The sequence below is a fragment of the Halichoerus grypus genome, chromosome 6 (genome assembly GCF_964656455.1).
Source record: "Halichoerus grypus chromosome 6, mHalGry1.hap1.1, whole genome shotgun sequence".
NCBI classification, from domain to species: domain Eukaryota; kingdom Metazoa; phylum Chordata; class Mammalia; order Carnivora; family Phocidae; genus Halichoerus; species Halichoerus grypus.
In genome coordinates, this window is record NC_135717.1 from 25,000,812 (window position 1) to 25,023,680 (window position 22,869).

A 22,869-nucleotide genomic window follows, 5' to 3' on the forward strand; every position below is an offset into this window, starting at 1 on the left:
CTCACTGAATCAGAAAAATAGAATATTGCCCACACCCCAGAGATCTCTTCATGGTTCTCTTTCTTCCCTAAAGGAATTTACTATCTTGACTTTTATGGTGTTCATTTCTTTGTTTTCCCTTATAGTTTACCTCCTAAGGAAATACCCCTAAACAAATTATCATATTTTCCTTGCTTTTGACCTTTATGTGTGTAATCAGATATTACTCTGTAATATTTGGCTTCTTTTCTCAGCATTATGTTTTTAAGATGTGTCGATGTTGCTGCAGGTTGCTGTAGTTAATTTTCATTGCTGTATAATATCCCATTGTATAAAAACATCATGTGTTTTTTATCTGTTCTACCATTAATGGACACTGGGTAGTTTTCATTTTGGGGCTATTAGTGATTCATGCTGCATTGGATTCTTGTACATGTACGCTGGTGCGTATAAGCATGCATTTCTGTAGCATTTTTCTGGAAGACGAATTGCTAGTTCACACTGACATGACATTTTACCATGCGATTTTCCAAAGTATTGAAATGCTCCCATTAACAGGAGAGGAGAATTCCCATTGTTCCATAACATTGGCAATATTTGTTATTGTCAGAGTTTTTAATTTTTGTCAATCTGATGGATATATAGTGTTATCTTACTGTAGAGTTTTAGTTTTGCATTTCCCCATGTTTGCAGGTTAATTTCAGCTAAACTGAAATCTGCTCTTTGAAACTTATGGGCATTTATGTATCTTTTAAAGAGTCTGAGATTAAAACGGCTACTTCAAAAATCAGAGTAACATGTCTTAAATATAGAATTAAAATATTAAGGTGTTCTATGGCTACCCTTATGAAGCTAACTCTGAAACACAGGTTTGATTTTATTCATGAAGCCTCAAGCGATTTGGATCCTGTTTCCATCTGTATTTCAAAGCTCATATTAAGCTACTTTTTGAACATTCCTCAGTCGATGATCTTTGTCCAAACCCAGTAAAAATACAACCAAAGCATAGCTAATGACTGCATGAGAGAATCTGCCCATTTTACCTACTTTGGATAAAGCTACAGAAGAATGAAGAAGACACCCTCAGTGAACTCAGCCCTCCTGTCCCTGACTCTGACTCTGATGTACCAGGACAGCGTGATGAGGATGAGAAGGTGAACCAGATGTCTGCTACCTCTCTCATCCCCAAGAGCTGACCCGGCTCAGCCCCAGGCCACCTGGTACTCAGACCTCAATCACTTCTCCGCACGTCCTTCAGGGAATCCATCATTATTTTGTGGTTGTTTTTTTATAAGCAGAAAATTTTATGGGGAAAAATGAAGAAGAGGATTTACATCATGCAATGTACCTACCACAGATGTTCACAGCCAACTTTTTGGCTCCCTGAAATTCTTTCTCTCAGGGCTGCTACCATAACCCTTCTCTCCTTTCCTACACGCATTCCAGTCTTCCTTGATGTCCTGGGCAATTCATTTCTACCCTCTAACTTGCATTCTCTGCTCAGAAATACAAAAGCCCTTCAATTCACATGACCCTACCCTTCAGAGAAGGCAATGCAGTTCTGTTAGCATCCTAACATGCTCTTGGGATTTTATCCCCCATCACATTACAGTTTATAAAATACCCCTCATAGCCACGGAGAATGTGAAGACAAGGTCTGATAAATACATCTTTGCCATCTTTTTATGTCAACTTCCAAAGTTGATCCAAACCTTTGATCCAAACCCATTAGCCTCACCACCACCACCCAGCCCTTGCCAGAAGAGTTAACATGAACTGACAGGAAGTGAGTGACTTCCAGTTGGCTTTGACCACCAGCAAATTGCCCAAAAGGCAAGTAAGAACATGAGGAAGCAGAAGCATGAATGATCCAGATGACGAGGCTCTGAGCTCTTAACACTCTGGGCCTGGGGCAGAACATCCAAGGCCTGATTGCAAGTTCTCTTGTCACTTTGCCTTCCCCTAAGTCTCAGGTTCCCTACCCTGGAGCACTGCAGTGCTGGCGGGGAGGCTCTGCTGCCGGAGGATCAAGAGCAGTGGAGAAAATGGACAGGTCTTCTGCTCTACGAGGTCTACGGACAGTCAGAAACAGTAGGTAGATGGTACTTTCTTGGTCAGTCAGGATGTGCTGAGCCACTGAGCCCAGCAGACGAGCTGAACCATGTATGTGCAGAGGCCCCACTCTGCTCACAGCATTGCTTGAAGCCAATGGGAGGCTTCAGAATTCTAGGCTAATTTGCCCCAAATCAATTTGCACAAAGACAATTCACAGCTCATCAGTTTGTCAAGAGGCCAATGTACTGAAAACTATTGGACAAAACTTTGAAAAGGGGTGTAAGGACATGGTGCTACCATCCTTGTGATCATTAGCTCTAGGGAGCCCAGGAAGGGTGGCGGGATGGGAGGTTCTCTCCAGTTACATGGAGCCCACCATCTGCAAGTCCTGCCTACTTCATCCCTTCCTAGGGTGGCAACCACAGGCAGCCAGGAGCTGGCCCCAGCAGTTCATTTCTGGTGTTCACGTGGACAGCACACAGGTTTGATTGAGGGACACTAGCTAGAGTGGGGGAGGGAGCAGAAACTTCCTGTATATACCAACACACACACACAGACACACACACACACACACACACACACACACACACACAGTGTGACTCCCAAAGGCATCACTGACTAGCCAGGTGACAGGGCATTCAGAGTATCAGGCATGTCTTGAACCACAAAAACGTTATTAATGATAGTAGGGGCAGGGGCAGGTATCTTTCTTCCAACACAATTCTCAAGTCATTTCTGTTGCTGGGCCACTTTGCCCAGCCTCCTTGTTATCCCTGTAACTGACAGACAGATGACTACCACCTCAGGAGCTGGAGCAAAATGACTATTTTAGCCTCAATTCACATACTTGTCTGACTTTTTTGCAAAAAAATATGCTTTTAAATCATCAGTTAATTGGTCTGCTTCCAGGCCTAAGAAATATTAAGACTTTAGGTTAGTTCTTGTATGGTTCATAGTTTATATTTGGACAAGGAGGAGGGTGGGATGAGAACTACAATATACCCATGATTCAGGTTCCTTTGTATCAACTATTTGCAACAACAGAATACTGCCTTATACCCAGGTGGTGCTGTATTTCACAAAGTATTTTCATAGCCACTGACTCATCTGTGGAACATTTTCCACATGCCTGTACTGTGAGCAGCAACACAGCAAAGGAGAAAGAGCTTTCCCTCTCAGGAACTCAGACCCCAGTTCAAATCTCAGCTTGCCAATTACAGGCTTCAAGACCATTGGCATAGCATTGAACCTTCCAGAGTCTCTGCTTCTCTGTCTCCAAAATGGAAATATAACCCAGTCTCGCTGGGTTGTGATAAGGGAAATGAAAGGAAGTATATAAAGCTCTGGCTACAATGTCCAACCTCTTGTACATGCTCACCTTGCCGTTACTCTTGTTTTTAAGTAAGTGTTGCCCTAGATGCTAGGATAGTAGAGATGAATGGGGCAATCTCTATTCTCAGGATGCTTGTTATCCACTGAGGGAAACAGACAAGCAAAAATAAGTATAATTGGGAGCTCCTGGTTGGCTCAGTGGGTTGAGCTTCCGACTCTTGGTTTCAGCTTAGGTGGTGATCTCATGGGTCGTGGGATTGAGCCCCCGCATAGAGCTCCATGCTCAGCAGGGAGTCTGCTTAAGACTCTCTCTCCCTCTGCCCCCCAAACCCCATTCAAGCACTCTTGAGCTCTTTCTCTCTCTCTAAAATAAATGGATAAATATTTTTAAAAAAAAGAAGTATAATGCTCTGTTGGCTACAATGGAAGTGTGGGAAGAAATACTACAGAAGGAGAATCTCCCAACTGACTTTTCTTGGGGCCAGGATAATAGCTAGTTGTAACTGTTTATGGAACTAACTTGGTGTGCCAGGCACTGTGTGAAGAGTTTTCCACACACTCACAGGTACTATGAGAGCTAAGTGTTGTAATTACCCCCCTTTACAGAGGAGAAGATGAAAGGGGATTAATTGGCACATAGCTGGAGTCAAGATTCAAATCCTTGGGTGGCTCAGTCGGTTAAGCATTTGCCTTTGGCTTGGGTGGTGGTCCTGGGGTCCTGGGATCGAGCCCCGCATTGGGCTCCCTGCTCAGCTGGGGAGTCTGCTTCTCCCTCTCCCTCTGCCCCTCCCCCTCCACCCCTACTCTGTCTCTCGTTTTTCTCTCTCTCAAATAAACACACAAAATCTTAAAAAGAAAAAAAAAAAAAGATTCAAATCCTGGTCTGGCTTAGCTTTAGAAAGATATTTTAGAGTACCATAAAGGAGGAATAAAGTTCATCAGGAAGATAAATGGGGGTGGGGCAGTTGCCTAGCAGAGGGGACAACACAATCTGAATATTCTCAGCACAGCTCTGAGTCGTTGAGACAGTGTTCCTATCACTGTTTAACAGCCTGAGTCAATGTTAAATGATGTCATGGCCTTCCTCTAACAAACGGACACATGTCTGACATACAGTGCGTACTCCACACCTCACATTACATGCCCACAGCCCCGGGCTCACCCCTTTGCTTCTTTTTTGGCCCCTCCCACTGGACCGGGTAGCCCCAGGAGCTAGCACAGGCCCAGTCCATGTCAGGTGTGGTGAATATCTGCTGACCAGAATTGGGTCAATGCCTTGCACCTAGAATCTGGGCCTTCTAGCTTCCCCATAAGGGTTCTTTGCATAGCATCGAATGACATGGATGAGTGAGGATGCTGTGTGTGGTTCTTAATGCTTTGTAATCAGCCTGGACTCTTTGACCAACCCCATTTTCTTTCTTTTATGAATAGGGAGTAAGTTGTGGCACTCTCCGTGGAATGAAGATCAAGCCGGGTTCCATCGGGGAAGGCATCCCCCGCCTTCGACGTCCAGGTCTGGTCCTAAAGGCATTTGCTGGGTGCAGTTAGGGCTCAGCTGGGATTGGACAATTGTGGGACACCAGGTGACAGAACCAGCTGTGCCCACTCCACCCCACCCCCACCCCAGTTGTTGTCCTTCTTCCTCTCCTCCTGTTTTCCCGCCGATTTCCTGGGGAGGCTTCAGTTGAGAACTGCAGTATCCTGGGCATGAATGCTGCTCAGCCTGGCAGCCGGAAGCCTCATACACAACAGATGGGACCAGAGCACCTGGAGGGAGCCCTGGCAGCTCTCTCCATCAGCTGGTGCTTCTAGTTTTCCCTGATCTGTGTTTTCTAGCTTGAAGACACGTTTGCCACGTCTGCATGTCCATGAGACCAGTAGACCCATAACTTGGGTTTCACCACTTCCTGACTTCAAACTCTTCTGACAGCTGTAATCTATTTCCCAACAGGGCTCCTCCCCCCATTTATTCTCACCAGTGTCACACAAATAGTCCGGTACTGTGTGGGTGGGGCAGGCGTGTTGGGGTGACCCTGCAGGGTGGGATTCACACGCCTGTTGCTCCAGATCATTGACGACAAGGGCAACAGCCTGCCGTTCAACACTGAAGGCAACACTGGCATCAGGATGAAGCCCACCAAGCCCATTGGCCTCTTCATGGGCTACGAAGTAAGTGGTGATCCTCACCTGCCCACTTCCAGGCCCCCAAAACCCCTTCAGGGAGCAGTGTGGGTGCTAAGGGGGTGGATACAACTCCGCAACACGAGCCTTCTTCACACCTCCCTTCAGTCACTCCAACTCAATGAAGCCTCTTCTAACTAATCTCTAAGCTCCTAGTGTGTTCTCACATCCTTTCCTGTCCGAAACCGTCTGACACTTAAGTGCTGACAGGGTAGAAAGAAGCACCCTAGACTTGGGTTCCAATGATCTCTTTTTTTTTTTTTTAAAGATTTTATTTATTTATTTGACAGAGAAAGACACAGTGAGAGAAGGAACACAAGCAGGGGGCGTGGGAGAGGGAGAAGCAGGCTTCCCGCTGAGCAGGGAGCCCGATGTGGGACTTGATCCCGGGACCCTGGGATCATGACCTGAGCCGAAGGCAGAAGCCTAACGACTGAGCCACCCAGGCGCCCGTCCAATGATCTCTTGAGGTTGAGTATGCAGGAAGCTTTGACTGAGTTCAGATCCTACAGTCCCACTTACCAACAGGCTGTGCACAAATCTGTTAACCTTGCTGAGCCTCCAGAGAGGACAGTGGTGCCCCCACTTCACAGAGGAAGAAACTGCAGATTGGAAGCTTTGTATGTTTTCCCCACGTCAAATAAATGGCAGGTCTAGGATTCAAACCCACATCTTTTTGGTTCCCAAACCCTACGTAAGAAATCCAGGGATTACATAAAACTGTGACAGGCTCTAAGGAAACCTGAAACTCTTGACCAAATTCTCAGCTTCCAAGATTGTCAGGGGAGAGTGGACAGACCTTGAAGTTGATCTCAGACCCGTCTCCTTTCTCCACAGGAACAACCGTTGGTGTCCCTGTTGGCCTCACTCTATGCCTTGGGGGTGGGTGGTGCTGCTCCTTTTGTGCCATTATTGACCAAAAGCAAATAATGCAGGCCCTAGCCTTAATTCACAGTAGTACGATTTTAGGCTTGGATAAAAGAGAAAATAAACAGAGTAACAGATATATAGATCAGTGGTTCTCAACCCTGCCTGTATGTTAGAATCAGTTGAGAAGATTTAAAAAAATAATTCTTGGATCCAACCATAGAGATTCTGGTTAAATTAAACTGGGATGGTCCAGAGCAACATCAGTTTTTTTTTTAGTTGGAAATAACATATTTTATTTTACAAAGATGTCCTCCTCTATGCCCACACCTATGTAGATATATACCCCATTTCACATGCTCTCTTGACTATATGTTGTCACTCCTCCACTGAGATTTGTTTGCTTTTTTCCTTTCTTTTCTTTACTGAGGTAAAATATATAAAATTTACCCTTTTCACCATTTTTAAGCATACAATTCAGCAGCACTGAGTAAATCACAACATTGTACAGTTACCACCATGCATCTCCAGAAATTTTTTCCATCCCAAATGGAGACTCTGTTCCCATTAAATAATAACTCCCCCCTCCTCCTCATATCCCCAGCATTTGGTAACCTTTAATACACTTTTTGGCTTTAAGAATTTGCCTATTTTAGTTACCTCTATTAAGTGGAATTTTACAACATTTGCCCTTTTGTGTCTGGCTTATCTCACCTAGCACATGTTTTCAAGGTTCATCCATGTTGTAGCGTGTGACCAAATGTCATTTTTTTTCAGGCTGAATGGTATTGTATGGGTGTACCATATTTTGTATATCCATCAATTTCTTAATAGACATTTAGATTATTTCCATCTTTTGGCTACTGTGAATAATGCTGCAATGAACATTGGTGTGCAAGTATCCGTTTTGAGTTCCTGCTTTCACTTCTTTTGGATATATACCTGAAAGTGGAATTGCTGCATCATATGGTAATTCTATATTTAACTTTTTTTTAAAAGATTTTATTTATTTATTTGACAGAGAGAGAGAGACAGCGAGACAGTGAAAGAGGGAATATAAGCAGGGGGGAGTGGGAGAGGGAGAAGCAGACTCCACGCTGAGCAGGGAGCCTGATGTGGGGCTTGATGCCAGGACCCTGGGATCATGACCCGAGCCAAAGGCAGACGCCCAATGACTGAGCCACCCTGGCGCCCCTGTATTTAACTTTTTGAGGAACTGCCAAAATGTTTTCCACAGTGGCTGCACCATTTTATATTTCTATCAGCAACGTACAAGTGTTCCGGTTTCTCCATATCCTTGCTAAACCTTGTTATTTTCAGGTTTGTTTGTTTGTTTTGTGTGTATAATAGTCATTCTACCGCATGTGATGTGGTATCTCATTGTGGTTTTGATTTTCATCTCCCTAATGACTAGTGATGTTGAGCATCTTTTCATGTGCTTATTGGCCATTTGTGTACCTTCTCTGGAGAATTGTCTATTCAAGTCCTTTGCCTATTTTTAAAATTGGGTTGTTTGTTTTGTTGTTGATTTGTAAGAGCTCTTTATATATTCTGAATATGAACCCCTCATAAGATATATGCTTTGCAAATATTTTCTCCCATTCAGTGCATTGTCTTTTCACTCTTTTGATAGTGTCCTTTCAAGTAAAATTCTAAAAATTTGATGAGGAACATTTTATCTATTTTTTTCTTTTGTTTCCTGTGCTTTCGGTGTCATAGTCAATAAATAATTGTCAAATCCAAAATCATGAAGACTTCCCCCTATGTTTTCTTCTAAGAGTTTCAGAATTTTAGCTCTTGTGTTTAGGCTTTTGATCCATTTTGAGTTAATTTGTGTATATGGTGTATAAGGTAACTGCATTCATTTGCATCTGAACATCTAAGTTTCTCAGTGCCATTTGTTGAAAAGATTGACTCTTCCCACTGAATGGTCTTGGCATTTTTGCCTAAAAGCCATTGACAATATATGTGAGGATTTCTTTCTGGGTTCTCTATTTTATTCCAATCATCTATGTGTCTTTTTTTTTTTTTTTATGCCAGTTTTGTATGGGTGTACCATATTTTGTATATCCATCAATTTCTTAATAGACATTTAGATTATTTCCAGTATAGTTTTGCAGTAAGTTTAAAAATCAGTAGTGTAAGCTCTTCTCCCTGGAAAGAAGAACTTTCTTCTCCCTTTAAAAGATTGTCTTGGCTATCTGGGATCTGTCAAGATTTCATATGAAATCTATAGTTTTGCAGTAAGTTTAAAAATCAGTAGTGTAAGCTCTTCTCCCTGGAAAGAAGAACTTTCTTCTCCCTTTAAAAGTTTGTCTTGGCTATCTGGGATCTGTCAAGATTTCATATGAAATCTATAGTTTTGCAGTAAGTTTAAAAATCAGTAGTGTAAGCTCTTCTCCCTGGAAAGAAGAACTTTCTTCTCCCTTTAAAAGTTTGTCTTGGCTATCTGGGATCTGTCAAGATTTCATATGAAATCTATAGTTTTGCAGTAAGTTTAAAAATCAGTAGTGTAAGCTCTTCTCCCTGAAAAGAAGAACTTTCTTCTCCCTTTAAAAGATTGTCTTGGCTATTTGGGATCCGTCAAGATCTCATATGAATTTTAGGATGAATATTTCTATACCACTGAGATTTTGATAGGGAGTGCATTGAACCTGAAGATGGCTTTGGGTAGTATTGTCATCTTAATATTAAGTCTCCAATTAATACAGTATGTCTTTCCATTTATTGATACCTTCTTTCGTTTCTTTCAGCAAAAATTTTTATTTTTCAGTGTACAAGTCTTTCACTTTCTTGACTAAATTTATTCTTAGTATTATATTCATTTTGTTGCTATTCTAAATAGAATCATTTTTTAATTTCTTTTGTCCATATATAATTTTTTCTGTTTTTTAGTTCTTTGTTCATTTTTTCTCTTAGTTTTTGATCATTTAACACGTTTGACTTATTATTTCTTCCAAGTTTTTATTTAAATTCCACTTAGTCAACATACAGTGCAATATTAGTTTCAGGTACAGAATTTAGTGATTCATCACTTACATACATCAGCCAGTGCTCATCCTAAGGAGTGCACTCCTTAATCCCCATCACCTATTTCACCCATCCCCCTGCCCCCCCCCTCTGGTTACTTACCATCACTTTGTTCTCTACAGTTAAGAGTCAGTTTCTTAGCTTTCCCCTCTTTTTTCCCCAATGTTCATTTGTTTTGTTTCTTAAATTCCACATATGAGTGAACTCTAGAAATCAGATTCTCCCACTTCCCTGGGGGTTGAGGTTGCTGGGGTTTCATTGTTTTGTTTTTGATTTTGGACTGTTGAAGGCTATCGTAGTCCTTTGTTGTGGTACTTTTGCAGATTCTTTAAAGACTATTGTTTGTCATGTGTGATTACTGAGGTTTCTGATCCTTTAGCTCGTGTTCAGTTAATGTTTTGACAGAGATTTCCTTGAGGGGCAGGAGCTCAAATGAACAAAGAAAAACATCACCAACCAAAAAAGAAGAGAGAACAACCACTGTGCAGATTGGCTCTGTGCTGGGATACTCCTTCACCACTTAGCTGGACTTGCTCTGAGCCTAGGGATCAGCCTGAGATGAAAGCTTAAGGTTTTCTCAGGACTTTGCTGAGCATGCATCTTGCCCAGGCATGTTCATGGCTGTCTTAATTCCCCCATGCATATAGCTGTCTTGAACATCCTAATTTCAAAGACAAAAAACAAGAAACCCCCCAAAACTCACTCCAGCATCTCCCCCAGACCTTGATGGTCTATTGTATATCTCCACCCATAATCTCTTACTTCAGGCAACTTCACTTTTGTAGTTTGCCTGGTAGCTTCTATGAGCCGTGCTTGCTGCTTTTTTCTGAGTTACATAAAGTGAGTTCCTTGCACCTGTCCTTCAGGCAGCCCCCCAGATAGGTTAGAAAAGATGCACACAATAATCATTATTTTACTTTAAAACATCTGTTTTTTGGGGGCACCTGAGTGGCTCAGTCGTTAAGCATCTGCCTTCGGTTCAGGTCATGATCCCAGGGTCCTGGGATAGAGCCCCGCATCGGGCTCCCTGCTCCGCGGGAAGCCTGCTTCTCCCTCTCCCACTCCCCTTGCTTGTGTTCCCTCTCTCGCTGTGTCTCTCTCTGTCAAATAAATAAATAAAATCTTTTAAAAAAATAAAACATATGTTTTTTAAAAAGTTAATCGGTATCACAAATGGAAAACAGTATGATTTGCCAAAAACAGAAGGCAATTAAACTATAACTACAATGCAAACAAAACAATTTTTCTTGAATTCTAGCTAAACCCTGTTCCCACTAAAAGCTCCAGTCCTGAAACTCACTCTTGGTAGTTCCAGAGCTTTTAAAAACATGTCAGACAGTCTCCTTAATACAATCAGAACAATTGGAAGGGAACCTAAAATGGGATGTCATTCAATGTTTTTTTTTTTTTTTTTTTCCTGGACCCTTTTCAAATCATTTCGTGTTTCATGAGAGGGATGATCTCAACACATTGCTTAGTGGTTGAGTACAAAGGCTGTGGAGCAAGAATTAAATTCAAATACCAACCCTACCACTGACCAGCTGAGTGACTTTGAGTGAGTTATTGTGCTTCTCTGAGCATTCATTTCTTCTGTTATGGCCTATAAAAATCTAGCCTCACATAAAACCTGCACATGAATGTTGAGAGCAGCTTTATTCACAATAGCCCCAAAGTGGAAACAACCCAGATGCCCTTCAATGGGTTGACACCCAAACTGTGGTTCATCCATAACATGAAGTACCATTTAGCAGTAAATAGAACAAAGTATTGATGAACATAAGAAGCTGGATGAATTTCCAGAAAATTATACTGAGTGAAAAAAATAAAAACAGAGCTAGTCCCAAAAGATTACATACTATAGGATTCCATTTATGTAACATTCTTAAAGTGACAAAATTATAAAACTAGGGAATAGATCAGTCCCTGTCAAGGGCTTAGGGATTTGGAGGGAGGGAAAAGATGAGGGAGATGGGTGTAGATATAAAAGAGCAACACAGGAGATCCTCAGGATGACGGGAGTCTTCTGTAACTTGACTCTGGTGGGGGATGCACATTTGATAAAATACACGTAGACACACACAAAAAAGTAAAAGTAAACTGGGAGATCTAAGTGAGATTGGTGGACTGTAGCAATGTCAATATCCTGGTTGTGATATTGAACTGTAGTTTTGCAAGATGCTACCATTGGAGAAAACTGAGTAAGTGGCACACAGGATCTCTCTGTGTTATTTCTTATAACTGCATGCAAATATATAATTGTCTTTTTAAAAAAGATTTATTTATTTATTTATTTGAGAGAGAGAGAGAGAACATGTATTCATGCATGTGTGCATTAGTTAGGGAAGGGGTGGAGGGAGACAGAGAATCTCAAGCAGGCTCCATGCTGAGTGCAGAGCCCTACACAGGGCTCGATCTCACAACCCTGAGATTATGACCTGAGCAGAAATCAAGAGTTATCCGCCCAACCGAATGAGCCACCCAGGTACCCTGCAAATATACAATGATCTTAAAATAAACAGTTTAATTAGAAAAATAAAAGCCTTGTAGGTTTTCTGGGAGGATCAGATGATGTAGTATTTTGGGAAGGAAATTCATTTAACAAAAGTTTATTGACACCTCTCATTTGTCCAGGCACTATGTGAATGCTAAGCTGAGAACAAGTAAATAAAATACACAGGGTCCATGTTCTAGTGGAAATTTTGTTATACTAGAGTGCCACACAAAAGTGAGTTGTTACTTTAAGAAATTATCCTTAAAATTGGCTCAATATTGTTCACTAATTGACAAGTAGTGTTCATTGAGTACTTGGATATAATGAAAATAGACTCAGAGAGATTACAAAACTTGCCCAGGTGCCAAGTAGAGCCAGGAGCGGGATCCAGACCCAGATCTGAGCACCAGGTTGTGGCTCATCATCTCTAAACTCATTGCCTTCAACAAAGGGGTATTGTTGTCTTTGCAGGACAACCCAGTAAAGACAGCCGAAGTGGCGTGTGGGGACTTTTACAACTCTGGAGATAGAGCAACTATGGATGAAGAGGGCTACATCTGGTTCCTGGGGAGGAACGATGACATCATCAATGCCTCTGGGTAGGTATGGCTGACCTGAGCCGGGAGGCATCACCCTCACATGCCTCATGGGATCTAGCTTGTTCTGACATTCATCCAAGCTTGGCGATGGTTAGCTCAGTCTAACTCTGAGCAGAGCTCTGTCCGTGGGGCCCTTTTCTGGGGATACCTGTGTACCTCCCCCAAGCCCTGCATCCAGAAAAGTCTATCAAAATGTAGTTCAAGAGGTCTGCAAGGCGAACCATAATGAGACATTATGCAATTTAAGGAATTTGGAAGGAAGACGTTACTTAGGCCCTTTTTGGTTGAGGAAGCTTCCTCTATGTTTGGCTCCTCTAATGGGACACAACAATCACTGAAAATTTTAATAATAGATAACAACAACATAAACCTTTATGAGGCACTTACTATGGGGACGCACACTCTGCAGTGCTTTATATAACCCAGCTCTCAATGCTAGAAGGTAGATGCAATTTTGCCATTTTACAGATGAAGGAACTGGGTTACTGACTAGTGAATAAAGTTCCTTAAAGTTTCAAAGAGTGCTGGGTACAACCAAGATTTACCAAAGCTGTCTGGCTCCAAGTCAGTCGTCCCTAAACCTTAACGTGATTTGGAAGAAAAAAAAAAATGACACATTGTACCAGAGTAACAAGTTCTCTTGGATATTTCAGGGAAGTTGAGTGTGTTTACCTTTTAAATTTCTAAAACATGCTAATATAATGGGGAAGAGTATGCAGAATTTGCATGAATGTTTAAGATAAAGGCCGAGGCTTCTACTAGGTTTCATGCCAAGGGAAGCTGCTTGAGCCCAGCCCCAGAGCTCGGGGAGGACTAAACATTCACCCTCCTCCCTGAGCAGAGACAGTGAGGTGAGAAACTCTGGGGAGCATGTGAGTGTTGTATTTCTCAGCACGGAGTGCCCATTCTTCACGTTTGGGGCCCATGACAGAGCCAGGGCACAGGTATCTGGCTTCCTGTGACAGTTATCCTATGTGACAAGGGACGAGGTGACCCTCCAAAACATGAGACTTGAGGGCCTGCGTCACCCGGCCCTGGCAGCCACTCAGAAACCAAGGAGCCATTGATCCTGCAGGTACCGCATCGGGCCCGCAGAGGTGGAGAATGCCCTGGCCGAACACCCGGCTGTGGCTGAATCAGCTGTGGTGAGCAGCCTGGACCCAATTCGAAGGGAGGTAAGGAGGAGGACACAGAGGTCATCGTGTCTGTGTGTGGGCACCAAGGCAGGTGCGGGGAAACCTTCCTCCCGGTCCTGTCTCTCCAACCTTGGACCTAGGGTGGAGGGGGGCCCCCCCGGGGTGTGCATGTGCATTTACACTGTGTGGCCACCGGAGAGCAGTGTGGCCTCAACCATGTGTGACAGAACATGATGCTTGTGAGTGTGGCTTGCAGCTGGGGCTACTGCTGCCCATCTCCTAATTTCTGAGCCCTTCCTACCTGCCGGCTCATTTCACCCCCCTCACAGCAACCTCATTAATTAAGGACTCTGAGACCCTTTTTTACAGGGAAAGAAACAAGCATAAGGAGATTAAATAAGTTGCCTGATCACAAAGCTGTTAAGTGGTGGAGCCAGAATGGGAATCTGAGCAGTCTGGCTCCAGAGCAAGCATTCATTGATTCACTGTGTGCTGAGCACCTACTCTGGACAAGGCCCTGTGCCCTGTAGAAGCGACATGAATAATAGGAACGCAGTTAATCACCACCATTGATGTAATGCCCACAGAACTCTACCTACAATAATAGTGAAAATGGTGATGATAATGATAGGAATAAAAATCAGTTGAAACGAGCTTCGTGGTTTATATGAATGATCTCGATGAATCTTGAGAGCCATGCCCTGAGGAATGAAGCCGTGCTGTCCCCACATCAGAGAAGGACATGGAGGCTGAGGGAGGTGAAGTAATTTTCCAAGGCAGAGAGTAGAAATTGGAAGTATGGACACTGGTCCTGTTCTTTTCCAGGGGCTCAACTGTCAACTTGTTTTTCCATTTACTTAATACACATTGACTTTTTAGACTCTACACTTGGTTGCCACTCCCCCTGAGCCTCCACTCTGGTTCTGTGCTGCAGGTGGGGAAGGCATTTATTGTCCTGACCCCGGAATTCCTCTCCCATGGCCGGGACCAGCTCACCAAGGAGCTGCAGCAGCATGTGAAGTCAGTGACAGCCCCGTAGAAGTACCCCAGGAAGGTGAGTGAGGGCAGAGGGATGGGGTCTGGTCCCCTCCAGTGGGCCCTGGGCTCTGCTGCCCCAAATCTCCTAGGGTCGCTGAGGTGAAGCTGATGTAGCCCATGGAATGAGCATTTTTCTCTACCGAAGAAGCATTCAACTTAGGGGTTTAGGGGAGATCCATCTTAATCCTGGAAACCTCTATCCTGTGTCAGAAAACAAAAAGGCTGACAAAAAACCTACAGAAAAAAATCAGCCAAGAGCCTAGAAATATCCAAGAAGGTTATTTGAAATCTTTCACAATGTGAAAAAGACATTCAAGTCAACAACTGCCACACTTGTAAAAAACATTATTTGTAGTAAGAAATATATTCTAAATTGAAGCCCAGTACATATATAGATACATAACAAACAAAAGTTAACAAAATAATATTTATTGTAGCATAAAATACATTCTGAGAGGTTTTTTTTCTACCTCATTTGTTTTCAGTGCCATGTGCGAACTATGAAAATGTCCAACAATAGAGAAATGATTAAATTATTCGTGGTAATTAATGCTGTCCTATAATTTAAAAAGATGATGCAGATCTCTTATTTGTAACATAAAAAACATCACAAAAATATATTATTAAGAGAAAAAAGCAGGCTGTGAATAAATATACATGTTATCTGACTTGTTGAAAAACCACGTTTGCAAGGATACATGGGTGAAAAATTTAACGTGTCTTTCTTTTGTAATAATACATTGCTGTGCTTTCTGAGTGTTTACCCAAAGGTAGATAGCTAATATTTATTGAACATGTGTGCCAGGGGCTGGACTCAAAGCTCTACATGTATTATTTCATTTAATCCCCCCAAACCTGAGATGGCATAAGCATCCATTTGACAGACTGGAAATGGGGGAGGCTGAGAGACTCACAGTAAATTGCCGGAGGTTGGACTGAAGAAAAGGGCAGAGCTGAACTCAAAGCCAGTGTATCTGAAAACAGAGTTCGTCCTTCACATGTAAGGCTCTGCTGCCTCCTAGAGAGTAGACTGGAGGCTGCATGCCAGTTAGGATGGGCTGATGTTACTGTGAGGAACTAGGAGCCCCTCGTCTTAGTGGCTCCTACTAGGGAAGTATCTTTCTTGCTCCTGCCACATGTCCGCATGGTCTTCCTGGGACCAGGATAAAGGAGCACCCACACCCACCATAGGTAACTGCCAGGTGCTAGAAGAGATGGCCAGAGTGGATGCCAGACCCAGTTGTCCCAAGTGTTCTGTTCGAGGTGGCACGCCTCACTCCCACTCACATCTCACTGGTCAGAGCACGTCACAGGGCTGCATCCAACTTCCCGGGTCAGGGGACACCCTGACATGCCTTGGTGGAGCCTATTGGGGCCACCACATGGTGCCAGCCCGTCTGGGGGACTGTGCAGGGGCAGAGGAGGAGCCTGGGGCATTGGTAAGAAATGACAGCAGGACTAAGTTGGGATGGGTTTGCTTTATCCTTGACCAGGTGGAATTTGTCTCAGAGCTGCCCAAAACCGTCACGGGCAAGATTAAAAGAAGTGACCTTCGGAACAAGGAGTTTGGTCAGATGGAATCAGCAAAAGCCTCAGAAACCACTGTGTCTTCTTCGCCACATCCCTGGCTGCCTCAGTTTCCTCACTATGGGGAGGGTGAGGAGGGGAGTGTTGGACATTGATTTTAAGAGCATCAGGAGTGCTCACATTCCAGCATTTTTGTTCTTTTAAATTACTATCCGTTACTCTCCTGCTTCCAAGTCCCCGAGTGAGCGCCCAGTATGTGGCTGGGGTAATGAACTGACATCAGCATCCAAGGGGACTCGTGTTGTGCTTTTATTCTGTGAATGAACCAGTGCTAAATGCTGTCCCTCCATGATTCTCCCCAAGCCCCATTGGAGAGGACTCTGGGGCCAGATTCTCCCCCCTGGTTCCAGGGGCCCTGGGTGACTCCTTTTGTCTGTTCAACAAGCACAACACAGAGGTCTGAGGAGGGACCCTTCCTTGGGCCCAGGTGTCCACCTCTGCCTGGCTTGCCCATGCCCTGCTGGAGGGTGAGGTCAGGGCCAGAGCTAGTGAGGTGGCTGGGGAAGGGGGAAGGCGCCGAGGGCAGCCCAGCCTGGTGATTCCACTTGCCTGCCAGACCATTCCTCTCCGTTCCATCCAGCATCCCATGGACCTGCTGCCTCTGTATGCTGCTGCTTCCAGGTCCCAGCCTGCACCAGCTTAGGTGTGGGAGGGATCTGCCCTGTGGGGACCCAGGAATCCTGCAAGACTCCTCCAGCCCTTTCCGGGGTGCCCGATCCCCCATTCCTTCCATGGAGCCCAGGAGCTCCGTTCCCCAGCCCTCCGTAGGGTCCCCCAATCACTCACCCTTCCCCAGGGCCCAGGAATCCCTCAGCCTCCCCAGGGGCCCGGAGCTCTCCCCGCACTTTAGGAGGTCCTCCTGCCATCTGGAGACCGAGAGATGATGTGTGCAAAGGGCAGGGCTTAGCACAGGCCTGAAACAGGAGGGACCTGTGCTTGTCACCAGTGTCGCCTTTAACAGCTGTGAGACGTGAGGCACCGCATCTGGGAAGGCACTTGCCCCATGGAGATGCTGCTGCTCATGTCCATAGGTGCTCAGCACGTGGCTTCCTCTTGTCCTCAGCACAGTTATGGACACAGGCTTGGACGCCCCCAGCTCACTGAAGGAAACCAGCCCAGGGTCACACAGCTGGTAAGCAGCACAGCTGGATGTCACACTCTAGGCTCCCGGCCCTGTTTCCAGGGGCCACGAAGGGCTTCGTAGACGGGAGGCTGACGCTGGCTTTGGGGACACTTCCTCACCTCCACGAGTGATCTCACCTATTCGAGGCCCCCAAACTCTGTTCACTGCTTCTTCTTTCCCTGCTCCCTGTTCCACTTATAATCAGGGTGACCCCGGCCATCCTTCCTGGAATTCCCTAGTCCCCCTTAGAGGCTGGGCCTCTCTCCCGTTCACTTTTGGGCTAGTCTGACTCCACCCCTTCTGTAGCTGGTCTCTCCTTCTATAACCAGGACCGCGCAACTCTGGGGCTCTGGAGGCGGGCAGCAGCATCTAAACAGAATTTCATACAAATGTTTTGCTCTCCTTGTTTTGTTTTTGTTTGCTTGTTTTTTATGGTTTCTTTATATTTATGTTCAAGATACTGCGTTCCTATTTTAGCAGTGCTAAAATGGTTCCTGTTGACAAGAAATTGACACAATAAGTGGTGGTTTGTAGAGCATTGATTTTCAGCTGCCTTGGGCCTGAATGAGTTGGGGAAACATTGTGTTAGTCCTAGAGAGAAACAGTTTAGGAAGTTCGGCTCAGGACAGGGCCCAAGAGAGATGATCACAGGGGGTTTGTCTAGTCACCTGGGTCCCTGGCCCTGCCCACCTGCTTGGCTCTCCCCGCCCAGCACACCTGGAGCTGCCAGCTCTCTGGGTGTTGTCTTGGATTCCCCAGGAGAGAAGCTGGTGAATGTTTTCTCTTAAAATACTCTCATTCCTGGAGGTCCCAAGAGATCCCATGAGAGTCAGCTTGGATTGTTTCCCCTGTGAGGTTCATAACGTAAAGCCCAAGCTAGTGTGTAGCAGGGTCACATAGGTAAGTGACAGATCTACCGCTGTTTGAGGTGTTAAAATGTCTCCGTCAACTAGGGATGATTTTGAGGCCATACAGTCTTCTCATACTAATATCCCAGGATATACCAGCCCAGAAGACATACTTGATTACAATTTTCTCATGCTTATTTCATTCGGTTCCAAGGTAGCTTTTTCTTTGGGATTTCTTTACTCCTATTTTATTTATAGAGGTACTTCTCAATTTCTAAACATATGGGAAATTCTAGTGAGCTTTTTAGCCATGATTTCTAGCACATTATATTACCACAACATGCTCTGTGTGATTTCATGCCTCTGAAACGTACTGAAATGTCCCTTATGGCCAAAATAGATCGGGTGCATTTTTGTAAGTGTATCCTATATGCCCAAAGTTAATGTGTCCTCCACAGTGGTATATGGATGTGGACAGACATACGGAGATAGCTGTGGGATTCAGATGGTTTGCTATCAAGGTCTACATGTTATGGATGTTCTGTGTGCTTTGAGTCACTGAGAGAGGGTTGAAACCTCCCACTCTGCTTGTGTATTTGCTTGTTGTTGCAGTTCTGTCCTCCTTTGCTTTATATGTTGTTCAGCCAATGGCTCTAGGATGGGAGTTCTGGAAGGAAGGAGATAGCGCCCAGAAGAGGGGAACAGGGACCCGGGTTGGGAGGGAGCAGAAACAAGAAGGATGGCCAAAGTTCCAGAGAGGACCTGTTATTGGGATGGCACGTGGTGGGGCGCCAGTTGGGAAGGGGCTCTTTAAGTATGAGGTCACGCGGGGTGTCCATTATGATCTAGCAGGGGCAAAGGCAGATGACTGGCTGAGAGAGAGTATAAAGCCTCTGGGTTGCTAAGGAACGGTTCAACCAGGGCAAGGCTTGGAGAAAAGTGTATCGTCCTCCAATCCCTTCACCTGCTACTGTTTCCTGCTGACCTAGTGATTTCCTAACCTGCTGACCTACTACCCTTTCTGAACCTCCCCTCGAGTACTTACTCTGACCCTGACACCGTCGCTGACCCCTTCTTCTCCTGACAAACGCCTTCCCCAATCCCACCCTTTACTTCTACCCTGCTCCCAACCCTCCTTAAAACCCTGTCCCCTTCCCACCCCTGCCCACCCCTCCCTACCCCACCCACCCCTACCTCCACTCCATCCCCCATCTCCACCTCCTCCCTGATGCCCCAGCACCCCTTGGAAGGACCAAGACATGAAGGTGCAGAGGCTGTTGTTCCTGGTGCTCTTGCTCCGCTGTCCCGGTTCCCCAAACCCAAATGTGAGTAAACATGGCACTTCACTGGTATCTTCACAGGTGTGGGGGGGAAGGGCAGAGGGGGAGGGAGAGAGAGAATCCCAAGCCAGCTGTGCAGTGAGTCCAGAGCCTGAAGAGGGGCTCAGCCTCAGGACCATGAAATCGTGACTTGATCCAAACCAAGACGTCGTCACTTAACTGACTGAGCCACCCGGTGACTCAAAGCTGCTAGTGGTGTCTTCGTTCCTCCTGGGTTCTTTCACATGGTGGTGAAATAATAGTTTTTTCATGGGGTCCTTGGTGGGAACTTGAGAAGAACTGCAGTTCTTCCTGAAGACCGAGGACCGCAGGGCAGGTTTCTCGGTCAGCCTGAAGGGGCTGGGGCCACAGCCGTCCACATCAAGTTCTGGGTCCTGTCTGTGTGCTTGGTCCAAAAAGAGCAGCTCTGGCAGGATGGAAACCTGAAAATACTAGGCTTATGGTGTCAAGAAGGAAGGATTTGAGAAGATATGAAAAGCCATTGAGCTCTTTGTCTTCAATAGGGGGCTTGTATGATATGTACATTAGATCTCATTCAACTTGTCTTTGAAAATGTCAGGAATGCTAATGTCTAGGAGCTACGGGTATTAGACTGGCTCCTGGAAGCCCAGTGAAGATCCTGCTGCAAGCCTTGTATGTTTAGGGTCCATCTTCTACATACTTTGATTTCATATCAGCACATTGTTCATATTTGTGAAGTTTGGCAGCCCTGGGAACAGTGGTATCTTAAGCATTGGTGTTGGGACTCAAGTGTTAAACAGTGAAGTGTCCTTTGTGCTCTGTGCTTCCTGGTTGGTTGACTTGTAACAACTTCTGAGTCAGCCCTTTCCTTCTGGGCTCGGAGGCTGTCCCCAGGGACTCTGTGTCCCACCAGGTCCATGGGAGCCCTGAGAAGCCCAGCAGAGACTAAGTGACCGCATCTTGCTGGGACGTCTGTCCCAGGAAAATCTGATGGATTGATGTCATCAGGAAGCGAATGAGTTGTTATCCATTCTTTGGCCCAGTATGTACAGAGTGTTGATTTCCCCAAAGTCAAAAGCTCCTGAATGTCCTTAGGATTGTCCCAATATAAAGAAATACCTGGTTCCTAGTGTGATATTTCACTCCTTAAAAAATAAAACCCTTACCGTCAGGAGAGAGAGACAGACAGGGAACACCCTAGAAATAAGCAGACTTCTTTAGATCCGGCCTACACCAGATTCTTAGAGAGGGCTCTGCAAAGTGGGAGTAGTCAGGAAGGACCCTAGTGTTGAGGCAGACTCATCCCACATGAATACCTCCAGTCAAAAGAGACTCGATTCTGTTTCTTTTGAGTCTTCAAAGGAGGGAATTTCTTGGTAGTCTTTATTGGAAATATCCCCCTCTACCGAGGCTGCATCTCATAGATCACTTGGACTTTCTCACCCTCCCTCATCTCTGAGCTCTTGCATAAACTACCTGGTCTTGCATTTCCCTCCTCCACCTGCTCATGGCCATTGTCTGTTAGAAGCCAGTGTTATTGGCCCCATTGGATGTCATCTAGTTAAGAATCAGCTACTGGTCAGCATCCCGACAGCTGCCAGACGTACCACGTGGCCACAACTGGGGGTGTTTTCCATTTGTGACAAGATGGCCTCTGTCTTTTGTGCATTTGATCCCCATGATCAACCATTGTGCAGATAGCTAATGTTCTCTTTCAGACAGCGGCTGTTCAAAGACCGTGTATGTTTCCCACCAGCACACATGTTTGTGACCTCAGCTGTGAGGGCTGAAGATGAGAATGTTATAGATTTCAGGGGTACTTTCTAGAGAGTTGTGTTTGCACGCAATTCAAGCTTGGTGTGAATGAGTATGAATTGCATTGTGAGCGTCTCGTCTCCTAAAATACTTGGAAGTCCAGTTTTTGTAAAATGAGATGTGTTCTTTGTTTTGGTGTCCATATCCAGGAATTTTGTATTCTTTTAGAAATGAAATTTCATGGTCACCTGGGTGGCTCAGTCAGTTGAGCTTCTGCCTTAGCCTTGGGTCATGATCCCAGGGTCCTGGGATTGAGCCCTGCTTGGGCTCCCTGCTCAGCCGGCAGTCTTCTTTTCTGTCCCCCTCTACCCCTTCCCCTGCTCATGCTCTCTCTCTCTTTCACATCAATAAATAAAATCTTTTAAAAAATTAAATTTTAGAGTTGGTCTTGACTGATTTAGTTACAATACTGAGAAATAGGAACATGAATGCCTTTCACTGGCTTTTGGAGATAGGTGTTCAAGTAATTTAAAATGTCACAGATATCATCAAAAGAAACAAGATCACCTGATCATGAAAATCTTCATGTACCCCTGAAATCTGACATTTTGGGCTGTGATTCTGAAGCAAAGTGGGCATTGAAAGAAAACATCACTGTTTTCAGAAACTAAGCAATAATTGTAATTTATTTTTGTTGAAATACTCATCCCATATTATTCTAATAGAAGCCTCCTGTCTCTCTCTCACTCATGTCCTTATCGATAAACATCTGTCCATAGAACATTCTCATTTATATCTCTAGTACCTTTTTTATTCTTGCTTTCTCTCATTCTTCCATAAATTTGGGGCATATTTTTGGAAAGGTTCCAGAGGAGTTTATCCAGGTCCTTCATGGATGTACAATAGAAGTCAGTGACTTCTTACCTACTGTAAGTTTACATTTACTTCTCTTGTCTATTTTATGTGGGCTTATAAATTCTTAAGTTCTGTTAGCTATAGAAAATTTATTTGCAATGTGTTTGTAGGCAAAATCAAATCTCTTCAGATTTGCCTATTAGATTTTTCCTACAGCTTCAGTGTTCTATAATGTATGTATGATCACAACACCTTTTTCAAGAATAGAGTTTGTTGATATTTACATAGGTAAACACAGTGAAACCCATCAGCACAGTAAGATAGTAAACACACTCATCACTCCCAAAAGTGTGCCCCTGCTCCTTTGGAATTCCTCTGTGCTCCTTCTCCTCCGTGGGGAGGCACTTGAGAGGTGTGCTTACCTGGGGGAGGCTGGTTGAGGGTTTGTAAAGTTGATGGTTTGGGACAGAGACATTGTAAATCTTTGAGATTCCTCATTGTCTCACGTGTTATTTCAGCTTGTCCATGTTGTGCCTGGCCGTTTCCCTCTTGGCCCTGATGGGGTTGGAGTTCTATGGAAACTTCCCATTATCACTGCCCCCTTGGGAGTTTGTGTCCTTCTCATTTATATCTGGAGAACCATCCTCGCTGTAAGTATACTAAAGTAGCTTATATATACTGTTCTTCATACA

The 22,869-nt window shown here is 44.6% G+C and overlaps 1 protein-coding gene across 1 annotated transcript in view; it reads left to right on the forward strand.

Moving 5' to 3' along the window:
- Nucleotides 1–22,869, forward strand: part of LOC144382051 (transport and Golgi organization protein 1 homolog) — a 39,097-nt gene that overhangs the window by 5,654 nt on the left and 10,574 nt on the right. Inside the window, exons 3-11 of the mRNA XM_078074034.1 lie at nucleotides 4,798–4,879; nucleotides 5,434–5,535; nucleotides 7,192–7,383; nucleotides 12,407–12,534; nucleotides 13,610–13,709; nucleotides 14,605–14,724; nucleotides 16,202–17,427; nucleotides 19,504–19,591; nucleotides 22,696–22,827. Of these exons, the coding sequence (XP_077930160.1) occupies nucleotides 17,366–17,427; nucleotides 19,504–19,591; nucleotides 22,696–22,827 (282 nt within the window). The 5' untranslated portion in view covers nucleotides 4,798–4,879; nucleotides 5,434–5,535; nucleotides 7,192–7,383; ... (2 more) ...; nucleotides 14,605–14,724; nucleotides 16,202–17,365. The remainder of the gene's footprint in view (nucleotides 1–4,797; nucleotides 4,880–5,433; nucleotides 5,536–7,191; nucleotides 7,384–12,406; nucleotides 12,535–13,609; nucleotides 13,710–14,604; nucleotides 14,725–16,201; nucleotides 17,428–19,503; nucleotides 19,592–22,695; nucleotides 22,828–22,869) is intronic.